Consider the following 20,403-nt stretch of genomic DNA (forward strand, 5'->3'; position numbering starts at 1 on the left):
CCACACAAGGCTGAAAGTGGCGTGCTGCAGGAGTCACCGGGAGGGCGACCTTTGAGGGCGTCAAGGTCACAGCAGGCCTCTTGGACCTGTGACTATAAGCAGAAGTCTCAAATGAGTGGTGCCAGTTTCTGGGGGAACATGCCAGACAGAAATTCCAGCTCAGAGAAAAGTCCTAAACTGGGACAGAACCGGGTGTGCTCAACACCCGCTGGCCAAAGGGGAGAGTCGCAGGGAAGAATGAGGAAGGAACATTTTTCCAGTACAGTGACTTCCCACTCCAGACACAGTGTGTCTCGTGTCTTTTTTGTTGCCTGCCTGTGAAGTTCAGTGTTCTCTTTATTTAGGAATTGCACATGTTGGTTTCCAGGAGCGGCCCCAACACTGCCACACGTTGGGGGGCTTCCGGCAGGCATGGAGGCTCTCACAGTTCTGGAGGCTCGAAGTCTCAAACGAGGCGTCAGCAGGGTCGTGATGTCTCTGAAGACCCCTTCCTTGCCACTTCCAGCCTATCAGCCGGCCTTGCCATCCCTCAGCTTATGGCTGTTTTGCTCCATCCTCTACGTGGTCATTGTCCCTAGGTCTCCCTAGGTCTCAGTCTCCAAACCTCCCTCTCTTTATAAGGACACAGGTCTTAGGACAGTGGCCCATCGTAATCCAGTATGACCTCATCTTAACTAATTACATCTGCAAAGGCCCCATTTCCCAGCAAGGTCACATTTGCAGGTTTGGGATTGGCATGACTTCGGGGGGTGGGGGGCGGTGGGAGACTGTAGCACATTTCTTGATAGGTTTTCTTCCCTGATGAGGGCAGTGAAAGGCCATACAGCCGGGTGGTTAAAAATAAGCTCTGGAGTCAGGCTTTCTGGCTCTACAACTCTCTGACCGTGGGCCCAAAGCAAGGTTCTAACCTCTGCAAGGCGACGCAGCCTCATCTGGGAATGATCATGGCAATTACCCTGAAACCCAGTGAGGAGTAAATGAATTCAGGTGCGCTAGATGCACTGTAAACGCGGCCTGTTTCTGTTCTCAGGTAGGTTGTAACTGGATACTGCTTCGAATGGTACCTCCTCTCCACTGTGTTCTCTAATTGGTTACTGCTGGTGATATCACTTCTGTACAGTGATCTCCTGCCATCCTACTAAATTCTGATTCTCTTCCAGTGGTTTCTCCTCCATTTCCTTGGTAGCCATCCCATCAGCTTTAAGGCCCCCTCCTCCCCCAAATACTGGCATGTGAGACTAAATGACAGTGGAACCCCATGCATGTCTGCAGGGAGAAACGATGTTTCAGAAGCCCCTCATACACATGTCCCTGACCAGAGATGGGTTTAGACGTTCTGCCTCATGCTCACGACAGGATGAAATGTGTGTATTTTCTTTATTGTCATGTGGTTTGATCCAGTGGATGGAGCCAGTTTTCAGTCCCAATGGACCCCCACCGTGTACAATGCCTGGCAGACAGCACAGGGCTTGTACTCCAAACCTCGTGAGCAGCTCCTCTGCACGCAAAATGCCTGACACAGGGAAGGAGGGATCTTCCCAGGCGCTGCTCCGGGAGAAGCCTATCTCATGACTTTGCTGGCTGTTCTTTTTCCAGATCTAATCAATGAAGGGCCCAGAATTATTCTGGAATGCCACTCTATCAGCCCGCATTTAAAATAATTTAGTTATATGAACAAAGTTCTCAAAATAAAGACCTCTACCTAAATCAAGCCACTAAAAGACATAGGAAAGCTTACAGAGGCCTGTAAAATCTGAACGCCATCCAGTCAAATAACTTCTAAGCTCATTTCTTACTGTCGTAGGCTCTTCCAGAGGCCTTTGGCAAAGCCTACAATGGACAGCCCCGTGGCCAGGACAAATCCGCACCTGAGTGCTGGTGGCCCAGAGCAGCAGGACGCAGACACACAGTGCCCTCCAAAGACTTCCAATTGAGAGACAACCAAGAGCAGACCATGTCAGTGCTGGTCACGGAACTCTTGAAGCTTCTAATGGAAAGGGACTCAGTATTCCTTTAGCAGCTTCACAAATACAAACTTGTTAAGAAAATCAAACAGGAAAACTGGAAACGAAGTCCCCTGAATTGGTCAGGTCCACAACCCATTACCCATTTTGTGACTGCAAGCACACTTCTACAACTCCCTCATTCATACTGAGGTGGGAGGCTGGGGGGGAGCGTTTGTTTTTAGATGGGATAGCTCTAGTAAGGCTCTGCATTAACAGCAAACCTTAATGAAGTTGCGTGTAGCGTTTTCCTTACAACCCGTATAGTTTAAAAAATAAATCTCAAGCCTCCTTTTCCCGTGTCAGCTTGAGGGCATGTTTCTGATCTCTTCTCTTTTTCCAAAGGATATGGGCTCTCTCTGGCTGGCCTCTCAAACGACGATCCATGCTTCTAAGATCCACCCAACACAGTCTTGAAATGCTGACTCCAATGAAGTCAAAGGGGAGCAAGTTATTGAAATAAAATAAGGTATCAATATAAAGTGACAATATAAAAGTATCCACATAAAATACTTTGAGAGGTCTCTCTCATGCAACATCTTAGTAAGAGGTGTTCAGTATTCTTGTGAATTGCTCAAGACTCAAATGGACTAAGAACACCTTTACCATTGCTCTTGCGAAGAAGTGGTTCGCACACAGCAGCCATAAAACCTGTAGAATTTTATCTCAATACGGTATTCAAAAAAATGCAGCAGGAAGGCACTATTTGTTCTATGCATTTATTTATTTAACACTTATTAAGTACCTACAATGAACCAGGAATTGTATTTTATTGTTTAAAAAATTCAAAGCTGTAAAATATGGCCCCAGGTGAGAGGTTACCAAAAGCAGCCGGATAGGATCAAAATTGCTCACTCCCAAAATTCTGCTTTGCAGTTCTGCTGAGGATCAAAATCCCCAGAACCAAGGGAAACCCCAAGATGGAGATGCCCCTGCTGAAGACCAAGAGAAGGAAGTAGGGAGAGCCAGCCCAGGAAAGAGCTGGACAACGGGCATGAGGCTCTGACACCGGCCTCACCTAGTGCGTTAAGGCATCAGAGCACATCTCGGATCTTGGCAGGTTCTCCCACCTCGCCCTCTAATTTGGTTCTAAATCCCTGACTTCTTTCCCTTTTCCCAGTGGTGGGGGGAAGAAAAGTAAAACAAATCAAAAAATTTCACTGGGATATATACTTACTGTCCCAATGACTTTATTTGTTGTTTAAATCTAATCTAAAATTAAAGTCAACAAAATGCGTTGTTTTCTTCATCCTCCATTAATGACAACTGTCCATTCACAAACTACACTAAGACAATGTCATCCCAAATAGCCATCCGGCTTTAATTGTAGGGCACTGAGTCACCTTGCAAACAAGTTACAGTCACTGGGATTTACCAAGGTACTATACTGGGTGTTCTTCGGGTTTCTTTTTGGCAAACTTAGAACAAACCAGAGAACAAAATTTAAGTCTTCATCATCATGTAGAAAAATAAAATAAACAAACCTAAAGTATCTACCTATGTGTCAAGTGATTCATACTGCAAAAGTAAAACTAAAATCTACACTTACAGCAGAGTTTTAAAAATCCTCAGTGCAAGAAACATAACCCAATTAATACAGATCAATACTTATTAATGAATATGGGAAATTTCCCTATACAGAGGTAGAGTCCAGTGCACAAGGCTAAAACAATATTCAATAGTCTAAACAAGACTGAGTCAGGTTTTACGGAATCCACTTCAAATTTTAAGTTATCAGACTGTATGTACATACATACAATAAATAGACTATACAATTTTTTAAAGTAGTTTAATAAACTCCACAAAATAATAGCAGATGCATTGAAATATTTACATAATTCAATTTTCAAATCTCTCTCATTCAAATAAAAGGGATAAAAATAAGCTTTCTGCTTTAAAGGCAGCAGAACCTCTTTCCTGAAGTGGACCGGTAAAATAAGATACTTTACATGAGAGGAACTAATTTATGCTTGAGAGGTATTCATATTCAGCTAAGAAAATATGTCCCTTTTTAAGCTATATATAGATTAGGGAATATAAAATGATATTTTCTACATTTTTAGATCTCTATTTAAAGTTCTAAATCCGACTCTTACTTGAAGAGAGAAGCTGATTTTGGTACCCATACAGAGTATATCAACACCATTATAATGGAAGGATAATTAACTTTTCAGATTCTGTTGTCGGTTTTTGAAAGTTTAGGCCAGAAAGACCTTGGCAATATTTCTGGTCCAACCAGTTGTTTACACATGATAAAAATCTCACTGAAACCTGACTAGCACTTTTGGCCTGGGGATCCTGGGATTTCAACTCTCTGAGTCTCTTCCGTTTCCAAAGTATGTTTCATCAGAAGCAGGCATGTTTGAGGATCAGGTGTAGGACGTTAGGGTACCCAAGACTAATATTCCAAAGTTCTCCACATTCACAGAGGAAGAAGGTGAAACACAGAGCATCTGCTGCCATTCGCCTCGCAGAGACTTGAAAAGGGAGAAAACTTAGAAGCCTGTCATTGTGACCCAAGAAAATACGCAAAAACCCAAAGCATTATATGCTTCACTGACTCAGATTCTTAGACTTAGTATCAAATTTACTCTGATATTCTATCATTAACCCTTTTATTTTACTTGATACAAAAGATTCTCATCTAGCCCACAAGGAAATTAGGGATAATCAGAAAATGAAAAAGTACGGTCATAATTAATGAAGCATAAACCTTCACAGTTTGAATTTTGTGTAACTTCGCTAAGCACCCACAATGAATATGCAAGTTGAGTTTTTTATTCAATCATCCTGTGAAAAATACCTCAGTAAATAGTAACATTTTGCCCTTCAATATCTTCCCACTGGAATAACCCACCCCCCCTTTTTTTTAAATTTTAGATTTTTAAAAAATTTTTATACAAATAGACTAACTTTGATTTAAAGTAAACATATAAAAGTTGAGAAGAATATTGCTTGCAACAATGGACATGGAAGTAGAGGAATGAGCTGGGCAGGGGGTACAGAGAAATGGCTCCTACACAGTAACTGCAGGCAGACACCTAGCACTCTAGAAAAAACTTCACCCAGAGGACACCCTCCACTGCACACGGTTTCCTTCAGCCCACAAAATCTGACTGATTTGGAACTATGACTTCAGGTCAGAGAAAAAAAATTAAAACAACTGTGAATAAATTGGAAGGCACAAGCACCCATGTGATCTAGAATTTTCTCGGGGTGAGGAATAGGAGGGAAAGGGATACTTTTGGTTCAGCACTACAGTCAAGTTAATTTTGCCACCGTTGAAGAAAAACTGTATAAAATAAAGGCATACAGAAATATAACAAGCGCATCCCACTTGTGAGGAAGAAAGCTCAGAAGACAGCTCACAGGAATAGTGCAGAGAGAAACAACCAGTACTATTTATTTGGATGTCTGTGCCATGGTGGGTACAAACTATATTCTCTGCTCTGTGGGACCAAAACCAAAACAGAAACAAAACCAAAACAAAAATCCCCCAAATCCCAAAAAAGCAGCTAGAAGGAATGCAAGAAGTCTTACAGAACATACTGATCCAGATGGAGGTGGATAAGCGCGCACTCTTGTCTTTAATGCACATCCGACTTTGTTACCTACTGCTGGGTTTTTCCATCATATTCATCTACTGACCAGATGGGGACTTAAGAAATGGCCGAGCCATTTCCCCTTTTCCCTGCCTCTACACGACTTCCCTTTCCCTTTGTTTCCTTCTCCAGGATTAGAGTCTTTTTCCTCCTTGAGGGAAGTGCTATTAATGACGATGGGGAAGGGCATGAAACGGGATTTCCAGAATACTGATTTCGCTTCCCTGGAGGCCTTGCTGCGTGCGGGCCACACAGCTTGGAGGCGGTCATCAAGGCAGCCTGACAGAGCTATGAATTAAAAAAGAAAAGGAAAGGAAAACAAAACCAAAACCACCCCAAGTCTGTCTTTTCTCAAACTAAAGGAGAAACGGAGGGATGGTGCGGCCTCCAGCGGGGCCCCGACGGTTAGGAGATGATGGCTGGGGACCACCTGGGCAGAGTCAGATTGTCAGCACTCGCTGACCGCTTCCGCGTGGGTCGACGCAGGTCCTTGTACTTGTCCTCGCAGAGGCGAGAGATGGCCTGAGGGGCAAAAGAGAGACAATTCAGGTCAGGGCCAGCCCCTAAGTGCCCTCCATGCCCTCACTCATCGGACACCAGCCACTGCCGGGTGCCAGCATGGTTCCAGATGCTGAGGACACGAGGGGACAACACTGACAAGAGTTCCTACCCCGTGCAGTTTTCACGCTGTGGCCCAGAGCTGTGCCGCTCACAATGGGGACCACAAAGGAAGTACAGATGCAGGCCCCGTCTCCAAAGTGCTTACGGTCTGAGAAAATCATCACAAAATGTGCAACAGTTACAGGACAGTGTAGCCTGGGGCTCAACCAGACGCAGGTTCGATGCTGGCTAACCACTTGGCAGGAGTGGGACCCGGGCCTGTCTAAGTCCCGCATCCTCATCTGCAAAAGGGGCAAGGAGCACCCACCCACCTTGTGCGGTGGTAGTAACGCACCACAGCTTCGTGCTGGGCAACCGATGAAGAAAGGAACCGGGAGGGGCCAGTGTAGCAAGGACAATCCACACTGCCCTCATTTTCCTGATGAAGACAGTGAGACTCTGGGGGGAGACCCTCAGCCAAGAGCAAGGCTCAGCCTTTCCTGGGGGTTGGAGCCCAGTCACAGCTCTTTCAGGGTTACTCCTGGGTGCAGGTTGAGAGCACATCAATGACAAAGTGGGAGCCAGCTCACATCACCCCAGATGTCTTGTCCTGGTCACATTCACCTTTCTTTCTGTCAAAATAACCCAGGGGTGGGGCTGACTTTACTTACGATGATGCAAACATGAGGTCTTTTAACTTGTATACAATTCAAGCAATAGGCCAGGGACGAGGCAGGGGCTAGGAAAACACCTGGCAAGAAGTCACCATCAAGAGACAAAGGCACAAAAGCAGCAGACCCTGATCACAACATCATGGCTCTCACTGGAGTGACAACAATAATCCTTCCAGCAGCTCCCTTCACCTAATAATCCTCCCTGCTTCCCCTTCAGCTAACTCTGTGATCTCCTCTCCCACATTTTCCTCCCACCTCACCCACCCCGCTCTGTGGCGGCCACTCCAATCCCTGCCACCTGAGCCTGAGCTGGTAGCACTGTAGGTTCCGAAGCAGCTCTTCCCTCAGGCTGGAGGTTTCTGCAAAGCTAAGACATCCCACGCTAGAGTCCTCAAGGAACCATGGCCGACTCAGTGAGGCTCCTGGCAATGGCAACCCCCGCCCCACTGCTGCTTTTGTGCTCACCTCCTAACACACTAGTTTATTATTATGTTTAATAAACTAGTATTATGTTTACTATTTACTGTCTGTGTCCTCCCAGCAGAATGTAAACTCCAAAAAGCTAGTTTTGTTCACGATGGTGTCTGGTAACCAATGCCTGGGATCAGGGGACCCTAAGTAAATAGGTGCCGAATGGATGTGTAAGCTCCAACCAAGACAGCACGTGACAGGGGCATGCGTGTATCAGGCTATGGTCGAAGTACAGGGAACAGGGTGCTGAAAACTGATTCTCATTTATTTTCCGAAATCCATAACTGCACTTGGAACTGCAACTTCAGTGGCAGCTGGGAGCAGGGATTAGAAGAGAGAAACAGGAGTCGAGGACATCTTCCTCCAAATGACAGATGAATAAGGGCAGGAGATGGCCTAGAGCACTGGGAATTCCCCATGTGAAACACATTTCACACACTAATGCAGGTGACACACTTTAAGAGAAAATCAGATCCCTCACAGACAGGAGAGCAACTATTTTTGAAAGTAAATTATTTTCGTTTATTTAAACTCTCTGAGATTACTGTGTGTGGTTTCTCAGCTTATGAACAGTACAAAGGTCTGAATGGAATATCATAATGATGAATGAGCAATGTACGATCTTATTCTAGATTTCACGATGTAAACTCTTGAGCTTTCACCCTATCTCCCATATTCATACAGAGATACTAACTTACGTCAAAGAGAAATGACCAGACTAATGAAAAGACCACTTTGCCTTGGTTCCTGGTACACACCAGCCTCCACACTCTCCCTTGCACCTATCAAATCATCCATGTGTACTGCGCCTGAGCAGTACAGAGCTTCAGGTAAAGGCCACTTCGAGTACGTCTCACTCCCCCTTGCTTTCCACGATGGGGTTCAAGTTTGCTAACCAAATGGACTAAGGGATGCTGGGGTCTGGAGAATAACGAAATCCATTCCTTAAAAATTATTTCAAAGGGATGCCAAGTGCTTTTCCAGATAAAAGCACTATCCTCCCACAGAGGAGGGTCTCAGGAAGCTCCGATTCTCGGGAGGAGGGAGAACACTCTTGTCAGGACTAGGGGCCTTCATCAGCCCAGTGAGCCGATGGAGCACTTGGTGTGACAGCCCCAGGAGCAGGCGACCACCCCCTCTTCCCACTCAGATAACCTGCCGGAGTTAACAGCAGGCACCAGCGAGCCCCGTGTCAGCCAGCCTGTGTACCCGCAGTGCGGCTGGCCCGCAACACCGGACGCTCTCCTTCGGAGAGCCACGAGCGGCAGACGAAGGGGCTGCTTCCAGGAGCTCCACGCCCATCCCCTCGGCAGGACAGCAGCCACTGGGCATGAGGGCTTCCAGGGCCTGCCACTCGGGCTCAAACACAGCGCCTGCTCACTGTGAAATGAATCCTATTTCACGTGTGTACCCGTGAGAGTCTGACAACACTTGTCTGGTTTTCCAGTTCTCGCTCAAGAGAAATGGGAGATTTAACTGAGCAGCTGCTTCCTAACAGCCAGCACACAATTATAGTAAAGTGGCTGAGTTTGGAAAACCTCCCTGGGCTTTTATTTTAAACACTGTGGGCCATATCCAGTCTGTTCCAGTTTCTTCTTGGGAATGGCATACTATGTAGTTTTTACAATTTTATTTAAAATCTTGGCTTGTTTAAGCTTGCAAACCGTAATAACCTCTTCCCCTGTATCTCCAGACTTTGTTTCATTCACAGCTATTAACCCTGTTAGACCAGCATGCTAGCCACCCTGACCCTGTACAGAATCAGGGGATAACGTGTCACTCAGATCGGACAATAGGGCAGGCAGCACAGACCTCCTGGGTCTCACCAAGCTTGGGACGTGACTGTACCATCTACTGCTTTGATCAAAGGGTCTATGGGATGCGACCACAACAGTGCCTGGGGATGAAAGTACAGAGAGCCTGGGCACCCCTTCTCTGGAGGAAGGGGTTCTCTGGACCAGTGATTCTCTGGACCAGTGGTTCTCTGGACCAGTGATCCTCCTGGTCACCCCACCACTTTTCATTCAGTCACCAAGTCAGATGGGAAGTGCTAGGTGCAAATATGAAGCTGAGCTATGTACACAAGTCATGAGCACAGAAGGTACACAGCTTAACACGGATGACCCCAAATCCAGACCGAGACCCACGGGGCTAGCCCCAGCTCTAAGTGGGCTGTGAGGAATAAAAAATAAAAAGCAGAATATACAAACTGAGGGTTGCTGGGGGGTGGAGGAGGAGGGACAGGGTGGCTGGATTATGGACACTGGGGAGGGCATGTGCTATGGTGAGTGCTGCGAACTGTGTAAGCCTGACGATTCACAGACCCGTACCCCTGAAGCAAATAATACTTATATGTTACTAAAAAAAAATAAAAATAAAAAAGCAGAATATAACCTTTTGGGATTCCCAATCATTAGGGTCATCTGGTATCTTTTTCCTTGTAACAGTGCATGTCGAGAAATACTTTTTTCTGAGCATATCTTTTTAAAAACCAGGTCTTTTTTTTTTAACATTTGAAGAGTAGAAATGATGCACATTATTAAAACTATGATTGGATGAATTATAATCAACTAAATGACCTCACCAACTCTAAATCCAGGGTAACCTGTCTGTATTTCCTAAAACACACAGTGGAAGAAATCAGCACGGTGACCTCCCACTTCTGGGAAACCCAGATGAGGCTTCTGCAATAGGGCTTCACAAACCAGTATGTGAAAGCCTCTTACCTCGAGCTTGTGAGCCCTCTCCCTGCTCAGGGGCTCCAAGGGAAAGCTCAGGTTGTTTGCTTCTGCCAGAGAACGAAGATCAAAATAATACTTGGCATAAACACTGGAAGGAACGTTGATGTTGAACTGCAGCAATTCAAGAAACTGTCGCTCCAGCTCATTCCTGCAAGCAAAGACAGCAAGAGCTCATGTTTAGCTGCCCTACCAGGCTGCGTGGCCCACCACGGCAAGGTGCTAGAGACCAGACTGGAGGAAACCGTGACCTCCAGAGAGGAAAGCCATCCAAGTAACTGCCTGGCTGGACACCAGAGTTGCAGTTTAGCCACCAAGTAGGTGTTAAAAGCCAAATGATCAAGTGCCCAGAAGGATGAGGCCTGATTAGCCGGGGGGACCACCAGCAAGTGCTGGAGGTGATGCATCTCACAGAGCCCCAACCGCACGCACAGCAGCTCTGGCTTCAAACCCCAGCACGATCCACCAAACGTGGGGCAGATGAAGCAGTCAAGAGGGGCCAAGTGGAGTCTGGCAAGGGGCCAAGACAGGAGCCCAGGGGAAAAGCCTCTGTTACCCCTAGAGGCCCGTCTTTCCTCAGTGGCCCTTCCCTGGGAGAAGAGTGGAGGAAGTGCGGTAGGGGCCTCCCCAGGCAAGGCAGGGTGTGGGAGAATGACTCACAGAAAGGGAACCCACCAACTCTGAAGAATGAGAGCAGTAATTCCCACACCTGAGCACACATCTAATCCCGCAGAGGGCTTGTCAACATGGACTGAGGAGCCCACCCCAGGGCCTGGTTCAGCAGGGCTGGGGTGGGCCTAAGAACGTGTCTTTCTAACAAGCTCCCTTGGGATGCTGACCCGGCTGGTCTCAGCCCAAACTTCTAGAACCACTCACCCCCAGACACTGGTCAATAAAGGAGCCAACACTGGCTCCATCTGATCCAACTGGCCAACCCATTTATAGTATGATGGAAATGAATGATGGGTAGCCAGAATAAATTTTAAAACTTCTATTTGGAGACCTTCCCCATGTCAATTATCTTTTAGATCAGGTTCATTTCTTAACAGTTAGTACCTGCAGGGAGAAAAGTCCTCAGCGATGGCTCAGTTTGTTGAGCACTGGTCCCAGGTCGGGCACACAGTTTCAGCATTGTCTCCCCCTTGAAACACCCTGTGCTCCCAAGCACACTACACAGCCCTCAACTTCTGTCCTTTATCAGACTCTACCGCAAGCGTCACCTTAACTCAGTGTCCCTGCCTGTATCCTCCTAGCCAGAAACCGGGCCACCTGGCCCTATCACAGTTCCTGATATACAGATAGTGTTCGATAATTACCCTTACTGAATGGAGCAGGCCAAGCTCAGCTTGGTTGGAGGGATGGAGGAAGGCTTCCCAGAGAAGTAAGAGGTGAACTGAGTGTGGAAACACAGAGCTCTAGTGGAGAGGAACAAGGGTTGGGGCAGAGGATTTCTGGCAGGAGACCGGATTGCCATCTCCTATAAGTGAATCTGAAGGCTGACAAATCCTGTCCCAAGTGCTAGGCCTCACCCCAACTATCCCAGACCGCTCTCCATGGGCTCCACTGAACACCAAGCCCAAGTTCCAGATCCCGGATGCAGGCACCTGATGTTTTATAGCCTCAGACTAACTCAGCACCATCCTGTCCCCATGGTGTACCCAAGAACGCGTCTGTCTACCCCCAGTGAGTGACCTCACTAAGCCGTCAGAGACTGAAAGGACTCTGTCCTAGTCTTGTGCTGTTATGACAGCAAGGGACAGGAGCACCGAGGTGGTGGGGAAGGCAGGCTGGGATCTGAGCAAGACTGGTCAGACAGAGAAGATACTGGGCAAATGGGAGTTGGTATAGAAGGTTCGTGGTCCTCAGTCTGGAGGACTGAGAAGTCACGTTCAGGTCTTTTCATCAGAGAAACACCATGATTTGTCGTTTCTATACAGTCTAGTGAATGGAGGTGACCTCCAAATGGGCTTATCGTGCTAAATTTTAGTCTTTTAAAGAGTCTAAATTATTTTGACTTATTTAGGAAAATTTTTACTTTAAATATTTTTTATTTATGCTTCCTTTAAATGAAATTTAACAAGAGATCATCCTGCAAAATACTGGAACTCAGCTAAGATTTTAATGAAACAAGAGTGTAAAAATACTGCTAAGGCCAGAGGTGCCAAAACAAATGGGTTAGAAGGCGCTCTCCCTGGGGGACTGTGGGGCGGCCCGGGGACAGACTGCCCACTGGTGGCCAAAGGCGCTACTGCAGCTCTTACTCTCTGGAGGCTAAGAAAAACTCGCCTTTTTCCGAGAGCTAGTCTGTTACTCCTGGCCCAGAGGGTAGCGAGGTAGAGCGACTCTTGTTGAGGGGATACTCTCTGACTAAAGTCAAGAGGACTCTCTTTTGGAACAAGGTGGCATTTTCCTCAAGGTTCCTTGGGAAAAAATAGTCTTTCTTCGAGGGTTTCTTTTTTAAGCTCTGAGGGAAACAGGGGCCTTAGAGCTGCTGTGCTTTCTAACTAAGGCAAGATAGAGCAAACAAAAGTAATTCCCGAAGTCTGAATTCCCAAACTGCAGTGGGACAGCTTCCAGGGACATGTGACAGCTTGCTGCATGACAAATCACAAGAAATACTAACAGTGACGCAGAGAGAATAGGCTTGATGGAATTACTGCCCTCAACAGCATAATCAGGAGAAAAACGTTCCGATTAAAAATTTATAAGAACTAAACTGTAAACAAATATATTCAGAAACACATGTTATATTAAATCAAAACTGTAAAGAAACCCAACTGAATTAGCACAATTCACAACTTGTGAAGGGGCCTCTAAAATGGAGTAAGGAGAGTTGTTTTTATCATCTAAACATTTACCATCTATCTGCTTTTCTAGAAAAACGGGTTCACTTTACAAAACCAGCCACTAACAGCCTGGCAATCCCACTTCTGGGCACAGACGCAAAGAAGTGGAAGCAAGGACTCCAGGAGAGATCCATGCACCCGTGCTCCCAGCAGCGTTATTCACAGCAGCCAAGGGGCAGAAGCAGTACAAGTGTCCAGGTGTCCAGCAATGGGTGAATGGATAAACAAAACAGAATATGTATAAGGACTGTAATATTTTTTACCTTAAAAAGGAAGAAAATTCCAGTATGTGCTGCTACACAGATGACCCCTGAGGACACCATGCTAAGTGAAATAAGCCAGTCACAAAGAGACAATACTGGGCAAGTTCACTTCTGTGAGGCATCCAGGGTAGTGACATTCAGAGACAAAGCAGAATGATGGCCAGGGGGAGGGGGATGTGGGGACCTATTATTTACTGGGCACACAGTTTCTGGTTGGTGATCATTGCACAAGAATCTGAATGCACTTAATGCCACATAACTGTACACTTAAAAATGGCTAAAATAATCAATTTTATGCCATGCATATTTTACCACAATTAAAACTGAAAACCAAAGACCAGGCACCCTACACCATTGAGGGTGGGAGGTTTTTGTTGTGTCTATATGCTATGCAGCACTGAAACCAGTCTCTTGGAGCCTTCCCATTGAGATCGGGAACACAAAAAGGATGCCCACTCTATCCACTGTTGTCCAACATAGTACTATAAGTCCTAACAACAGCAATCAGGCAACAAAAAGAAATAAAAGGTATTCAGATTGGCAAAGAAGTCAAACTCTCCCTCTTCACAGATGACATGATACTTTATATGGAAAACCCAAAAGACTCCACCTCCAAACTCCCAGAACTCATATAGTAATTCAGTAACGTGGCAGGATACAAATTTGATGCAAAGAAATCAGTTGCTTTATTATACACTAACAATGAAACTGTAGAAAGGGAAAATTAGAGAATTGATTTCATTTTTATAATAGCTCCAAAAACCATAAGATACCTTGGAATAAACCTAACCAATGAGGTAAAAGATCTATACTCAAGGAACTACAGAACACTCATCAAAGAAACTAAAGAAGACACAAAAAGATGGAAAAACAATCCATGCTCATGGATCGGAAGAATAAACACTGTTAAAATGTCTATGCTGCCCAGAGCAATCTATACTTTCAATGCCATTCCAATCAAAGTATCATTTGGCATTTTTCAAAGTGCTGGAACAAACAATCTACAACTTGTCTGGAACCAGGAAAGACCCCGAATCACCAAGGAAATGTTGAAAAAGAAAAACAAAGCTGGGGGCATTACATTGCCTGATTTCTCCTTATTTCAGATTCCTTGTTTATATTTGAAAATGACTTTTCCAAGGTTACTGCAAAACAAAAACAAACCAACCCCACAGTTTAATTCCTTTTAACAGCATTTCTGCCTGTCAAAGTTCATGCTCCCTTTCCCATGCATAGAAACTGTCATTAGGTGCTCAGAGCTGACATGTGGTGGTGTGACCACTTACTGTTGGCAAGACAGAAAGAAACAAAGACTGGCCCATGGCCCTATCTTGCCACACGTCAGCCTGAATCTGAAGTCTGACTGACTGACGCTGGTGGCCCCAACGGTCTACCTGCAAGTTTCAGTGACACTTCTTAAAATGTTCTTCAATCTGCGTTCCCAGCCATTTGCACACACAATCAGCTGCCTTCCAAGCCAGAACCCCACTGTCTGAAGGTGGAAAGGACTCCAAGTCCAGGTCCTTCAATGTTGGATGATTCTTTAGCTGGAAACGAACCTGGGCTCAGAAATATCAGGAAGGTCACATCAGGACGCTAGGACACAGGCAAGGCCACAAAGAAGGGTGCAGAAGGAGACAGAAGTACAGACGCCTGGAAACAGCACCAAAACGCACATTTTTATAAAGCTTCCCATCTGAAACTTGGGAGTCGTCTCCCCACTAAGAAGCCCCAAGGGAAAGCTCAGGGTGCCTCTGCCAGGAAACGAACTCTTGCTACTGACATGAGACTAACACAGAGCCAAGTGCCAGAGCCCCTAGTTTCCAGCGATGTCCCACACTACTCCCTCTCCCCAGCCCGGGTACTTCGCAGCCACTGCTGCCCCCAAGTTCATATGGTTTGACTGAAAGAGACTGAAATCAAGCACTCATTTTTTAATATTCGAACAGGAAATCTAGGATTCTGTACAGATGCTACAAAGTAACTTAAAGCCCCCTCCACAAGCATGGTTCAGCCACACAACCCCCTGTATGGCTTGTGAACACATCAGATCTCATTCCTTCTGAATAAAGTTTACTGGATGTGTTAGTTTGCTAGTGTAGCAAAATACCCCAAGACTGTCCTGTCTGCTGCCTATAACCTAATCTCTTGTTTAGGACACATCATATTTGATTAAGGTCTATTCTAATGACCTCATTTTGACTTAATTACTTCTTGAAACACCTGATCTCCAAATACGGTTACATGTTGAGGTACTAGGGGTTAGGACTTCACACATGCATTTGAGGGAGATGCTACTCAGCCCTTGACACTCTATCTTCTAGCCCCTCAAAATTCACATCCACCTCACATGCAGAAAACATACACCCCCTCCCAACAGCCCAAAGGTCTTAAACCATTCCAGCATCAACTCCAAGTTCAAAAATCTCAACTAAATCAGGTATGGTTGAGACTAAAGGTCTAATTCATCCTGAGGCAAAATTCCTCTCCAGGTGTGAACCTGTGAAGCTTCCTCACTGTGGAAGTTATCTGCTTCCGAAGTACAATGGTCACACAGCCATAGACAGACGTTCCCATTACAAAAGGGAGCAATCAAAAAGTAGAAAGGGTTCTTGGGTCTCAAGCCAGTCTGAAATCTAGCAAGGCAAATGCATTTGAATTTCAGGCTTGAGAATAATCTTTGGCTGATGCTCTAGCATCCAGCCCAGTGAGAGGAGAGCCCTGCTGCTGGGCTCTCTTAGCCAAGGGCAGCAGTTCCACATCCTAGCTGAGGGGGAAGCAGCCTCAGCCCCCAAAGACCTGGACCTGCTGTGCCCATGGTGGCAAAAGCAGCCCTGCTCATGCAAACTGCCTCCATGGTCATTTTCCCTTTTTAAGGATAACACGTCAGAGTAGACAGGTCTTCTGGAGAATCCTGAAGTTCGACAGCCTTCCTTCATTTTGTCCTGTTTTGTCCCCTTCAGTTTAAACTGGGAGCACTTCCACTGGGATGACTGACTGGAACACCAAGCCACACTCGTAATCTCTTGAGCAAATACTGTACGGCCACACCATCACTGTTCTCTCCAGAGCACACTTTCTCATTTTTTGCAATAGGGATAAGCAGAGGTTGGAAAATTTGAGTTCTTCCAAATCTCCAACATCTGGTCCCTTCTTGTTTAACAACTCCTTCTTCAATTTCTCTCTCCTCAGATTTTATTGGACGCAGCAAGGAGAAACCAGGCACGGTTTCTAAACACTCTGCTTAGAAATCTCCTTGGCCAAGTTGAGTTCATTCTCGAATATCCCACCTTACACAAGCACTAGAACACAACTTGGCCAAGTTCTTTGCCACCGTGTAGCAGGTACTGCCCTTGGAACAGTGCCCAGCAGCAGCCTCTCATTTCTGACACCTCACTCCAGAAGCACCTTTAACAGTCCTATTTCTACAACATTCTGTTTGCAGTACATTTCTATCTCTAAGATTGCGAGAAGCTTCCTCTAAAGCTCTCTGCTTTCTGAGTCCTCGTCAGAATCAGCTTTCTCAACCATCTCTCTCCCAACCAGCTCTTCAAGATAATCTAGGATTTTCCTAACATGTGCCTCAAAATTCTGGAAGCTACTATCCATTAGCTAGCTGCAATGCCACCTCCACATCTCTAGGTAACTGTCAGAGCAGCACCCCACTTGCCAGAATCAAGTCTGTGTCAGCCAGCAAGGGGGTGCCATAACACACTACTGCAGACTGGGGGTTTAAACAGCATTAACTGATCTTCTCACAATTCTGGAGGCTGGAAGTCCAAGATGGGGGTGCCAACAGCAATGTATTCTTCTGAAGCCTCTCTCTTGGCCTGCAGATGGCCATCTTCTCTCTGTGTCCTCGTATGGCTGTCCCTCTGCCTGTGTGGTGTCCCAGTCTACTGGATTAGGGCCTGCCCTCCTGACCCTGTTTTAAATCAATTACCTCTTTACCGCCTTAGCTCCATACAAAGTTACATTCTGAGGCAGTGGGCCTTAGGCTTCAACACAGGAATTCTGAGAGAACACAATTCGGCCCATAACACTGGCTATCTGCTGCAGCGCTCAGCGGGCCACTGGGCTTCATGCTGGTCTATGTATTCCCTTACAATACATAAACGCTTTCTCCAAGTGTGCCTAAAAACACAACAGCATCGGGGAACAGATTTCTAGATCTGTAACTTTCATTTCTCACTGTTAGAACTGACTTGTCCAAGAACACATCAAGTATGTAGGTGCTCCTTCTGGCTCCTCCCTTCCCACTCTTTTGCTCTGGGAGAGAAAGGCAGACTGCTCACCCTCCCTTACTGAGGTTGCCCCCCACCATGTGAAAGACCTGCATGGTAGAGCAAACATCAGATTACCAAGCATCTGCTCTTTTTATCTTCCTCTGAATTGCCCCTGTCCCCTTTGAAACCCTAGGCCTCTACCCCATTCCTGAGCTCAGATGGCATTTAAGCCTCACTCGCCTGAGTGGCTTTCAGTCTCATATTTTTATGGGGCTCCCATATGTACAAAATTAAATTTGTTTTTCTCCTGTTGGTCTTATGTCAATTTAATTATTAGACCTAAAAGAACCTAAAAGGGGGAAAAAGGGAAAATTTTTGTTCCCCGCATACATATATCACCAACACAACCAGGAAAGGGCAACCATGATGTCATTCCTACAGCACACAACTCAGTGTCAAACAGTATCACGGAGGTGACGGAGTAATCCCCCAATAAAGGAAATGAGTCAGAACCTCTTACCACCTTGCATCCTCTTCTGTGGTCCTGATGACAATTATTTTAGTAGTTGTTTTCACTTTGAAATATAATCAAGAATTTAATTTTTCTTACTATCAAAAACTTCTTTACACTTGTCCTCCTTTTTTATAATAAAGAATTAGAGACACAGGAAGGACTTTTATAGGTCTACAGCAGAAATAGGCTCTGTAACAAAAGACCCAAGAACACAAACTAGTGTGCCTCACAGGGTACCCCCCAAACGGGGTCCCATCTAATCAGTAACCAGAGGCAAGGAGGGCCTTAGGCTAGTGAAGAACCCAGGGTGCCCACATGACACCTCCACCAGCAGCCTGCACAGGCACTGTAAGGATCCCACATTCCCAGGATTACTGGGTCCAGGAACACAGAGGTGGACTGAGACACGGCTGGGAAGCTCCTCCAGACTAAAGCTTCCTCAAGGAAGCTGTAACAAACAATATTAGAAAAATTTTAGCAAGAATAGTGTCAGAAGTACTAAAAACCATATGGAACTGTAGATAGTTTATCCTGATTGTTTTCCAAAACAGCTCCTTTGTCCTAAGAGGCTCTAAACCTACTTCCTGTATTCCCAGACACTAGACGTCACAGACAATAGGCCTGCAGGTCTCTGGTTAACAATCCTCACCTAAATCTAAGGACTGAACCACCTGAGAAATCCCAAGATCACCCTGAGAGCTATGGGGATGGACCCCCTTTGCCCCTCAAGCTTATGGCGCCTCCACTGAGCTGAGGCTCTGAGACCAGCTGGGGGAGAACACACAGCCCTGATGAGACCCATGAGAGGACCCATGGACAGAATGAGCAACTGAACTTGCGAGTTCTCTCCGAAATGAAACAGAAACATACTATTTTAGCTCTTCTGCTTTTTGGGGATGCTGCTGCCCACAAAAGACTGGTGTGGGACATTGTTATGAGTCTGCAGTGAGGTACAGAGCCATAATGGAAGCCATCATAGTCTGGTGACAGCATTAGTCTATACCTTTCTGATGAAGGTAAAGGAATGTCTGTCCACAATATAGTCTCAGTAACTAGTTTCACAAAATCAAAAAAAGTGTAACCAGTACCTGTTCATGATCCTAACGCAGAGTAGTACACGTGTTTGCATGTAATGTTCCACAGTTGTGTCCTTGCTGTACCCACTCACGAATTTTGACCTTCGGTCAAATTCATTCCCTCTTTACCACACAGACCATTTAGAGGGACACGGTTCCTTCCCAAACAGTACCTCCCCTCGCCCCCATACCAGCACACACACTCACATGTCCTCCACCGTGATGTCTTTCAGGATCTGACAGTAGTCCACATTCCACACAGCCTGGTCATCCCAAACCTTGGAGGCCAGCAGGATCGCCCCTAGAACAATCCGCTTCCAGTTGGCCGGACAGATGTCTATCTCTGCATATGTTAAAAGTCTTTCAAGGTATACCTGGGAAGACATGAAAAGGCCAGGGCTAAAGGACTTGACTTGTTTTTGTCCTACATGCTAGCATACATAAATTCTAAAACCGCCTGACTCCATTTCAACAGCTACTTTAAGCAGGGATTTTTCCCCTGACCATACCTATTTTGAAAAAGTCAGAGGGCTCAGCTAGTGTGATGGGAAAGGGACACCATCCATAACTGAACAGTGTGGATGTAGCTGGATCACAAAAGACTGAGGCAAGCACAAATTCCAGATACCACAGGTTAATTTCTCACTCATATCACATCAACTACAGTATCAATACAGATTCAACACACAATTGTACAAATTTCAACAAACACTGTCAAAGGAGCAAAGTGATTCTTCTCTATTCTCTAAAGTTCTTATTTTGAGGTAATTATTAATTTACACACAGCCATCAATAAACCTACTTTTTATTATTGTGGTAAAATATACATAACATTTACCATTTGGCCATTTTTAAGTGTACAGTTTTGCAGCAGTAAGTACATGCACATTGTTGTAAAGTCACCGCCATCTCTGTCTGCAGAGCCTTCTCACTATCCTGAACAACTCCCTGATCCCTTTCCCCCAACCTCTGTCTCCAGGAATTTGTCTACTCTAGGAATCATTCAATATTTGTCTTTTTGTTCTGGCTTTTCTCATTTAGCATGTCCTCAAGGTTCATCAAAGTATGTAGCATATATTAAAAATTTCTTTCCCTTTCAAAGCTGAATAATAATCCACTGCCTGTATATATCACATTTTGTTTATCCATTTTTCCATCAATGGACATTTGAGTTATTTCCATCTTTTGGTTATTGAGAATAACTGGTGTACAAGTGCCTGTTTGAGTATCTGCTTTTGATTCTTTGGGGTACAGACGGAGAAGGAAAACTGCTGGATCATATAATTCTATGTTTAATTTTTTAAGGAACCACCATACTATTTTTCCATAGTACCTAGGCCACTTAACAGTCCCAACAGCAATACACAGGGTTCAATCTCTTCATATCCTT

General features: G+C 45.5%; 1 protein-coding gene across 1 annotated transcript in view; it reads right to left on the reverse strand.

Annotated features, from left to right (window-relative positions):
- Positions 1-3,775: 3,775 nt before the first annotated feature.
- Positions 3,776-20,403, reverse strand: part of CCNY (cyclin Y) — a 223,319-nt gene continuing 206,691 nt past the window's right edge. The window contains exons 8-10 of the mRNA XM_044228613.1: positions 19,221-19,387; positions 10,077-10,239; positions 3,776-6,127 (exon numbers count right to left, since the gene is read on the reverse strand). Coding sequence (XP_044084548.1) covers positions 6,011-6,127; positions 10,077-10,239; positions 19,221-19,387 — 447 coding nt within the window. The 3' untranslated portion in view covers positions 3,776-6,010. The remainder of the gene's footprint in view (positions 6,128-10,076; positions 10,240-19,220; positions 19,388-20,403) is intronic.

Source organism: Neovison vison, chromosome 12 (assembly GCF_020171115.1).
Source record: "Neovison vison isolate M4711 chromosome 12, ASM_NN_V1, whole genome shotgun sequence".
NCBI classification, from domain to species: Eukaryota; Metazoa; Chordata; class Mammalia; order Carnivora; family Mustelidae; genus Neogale; species Neogale vison.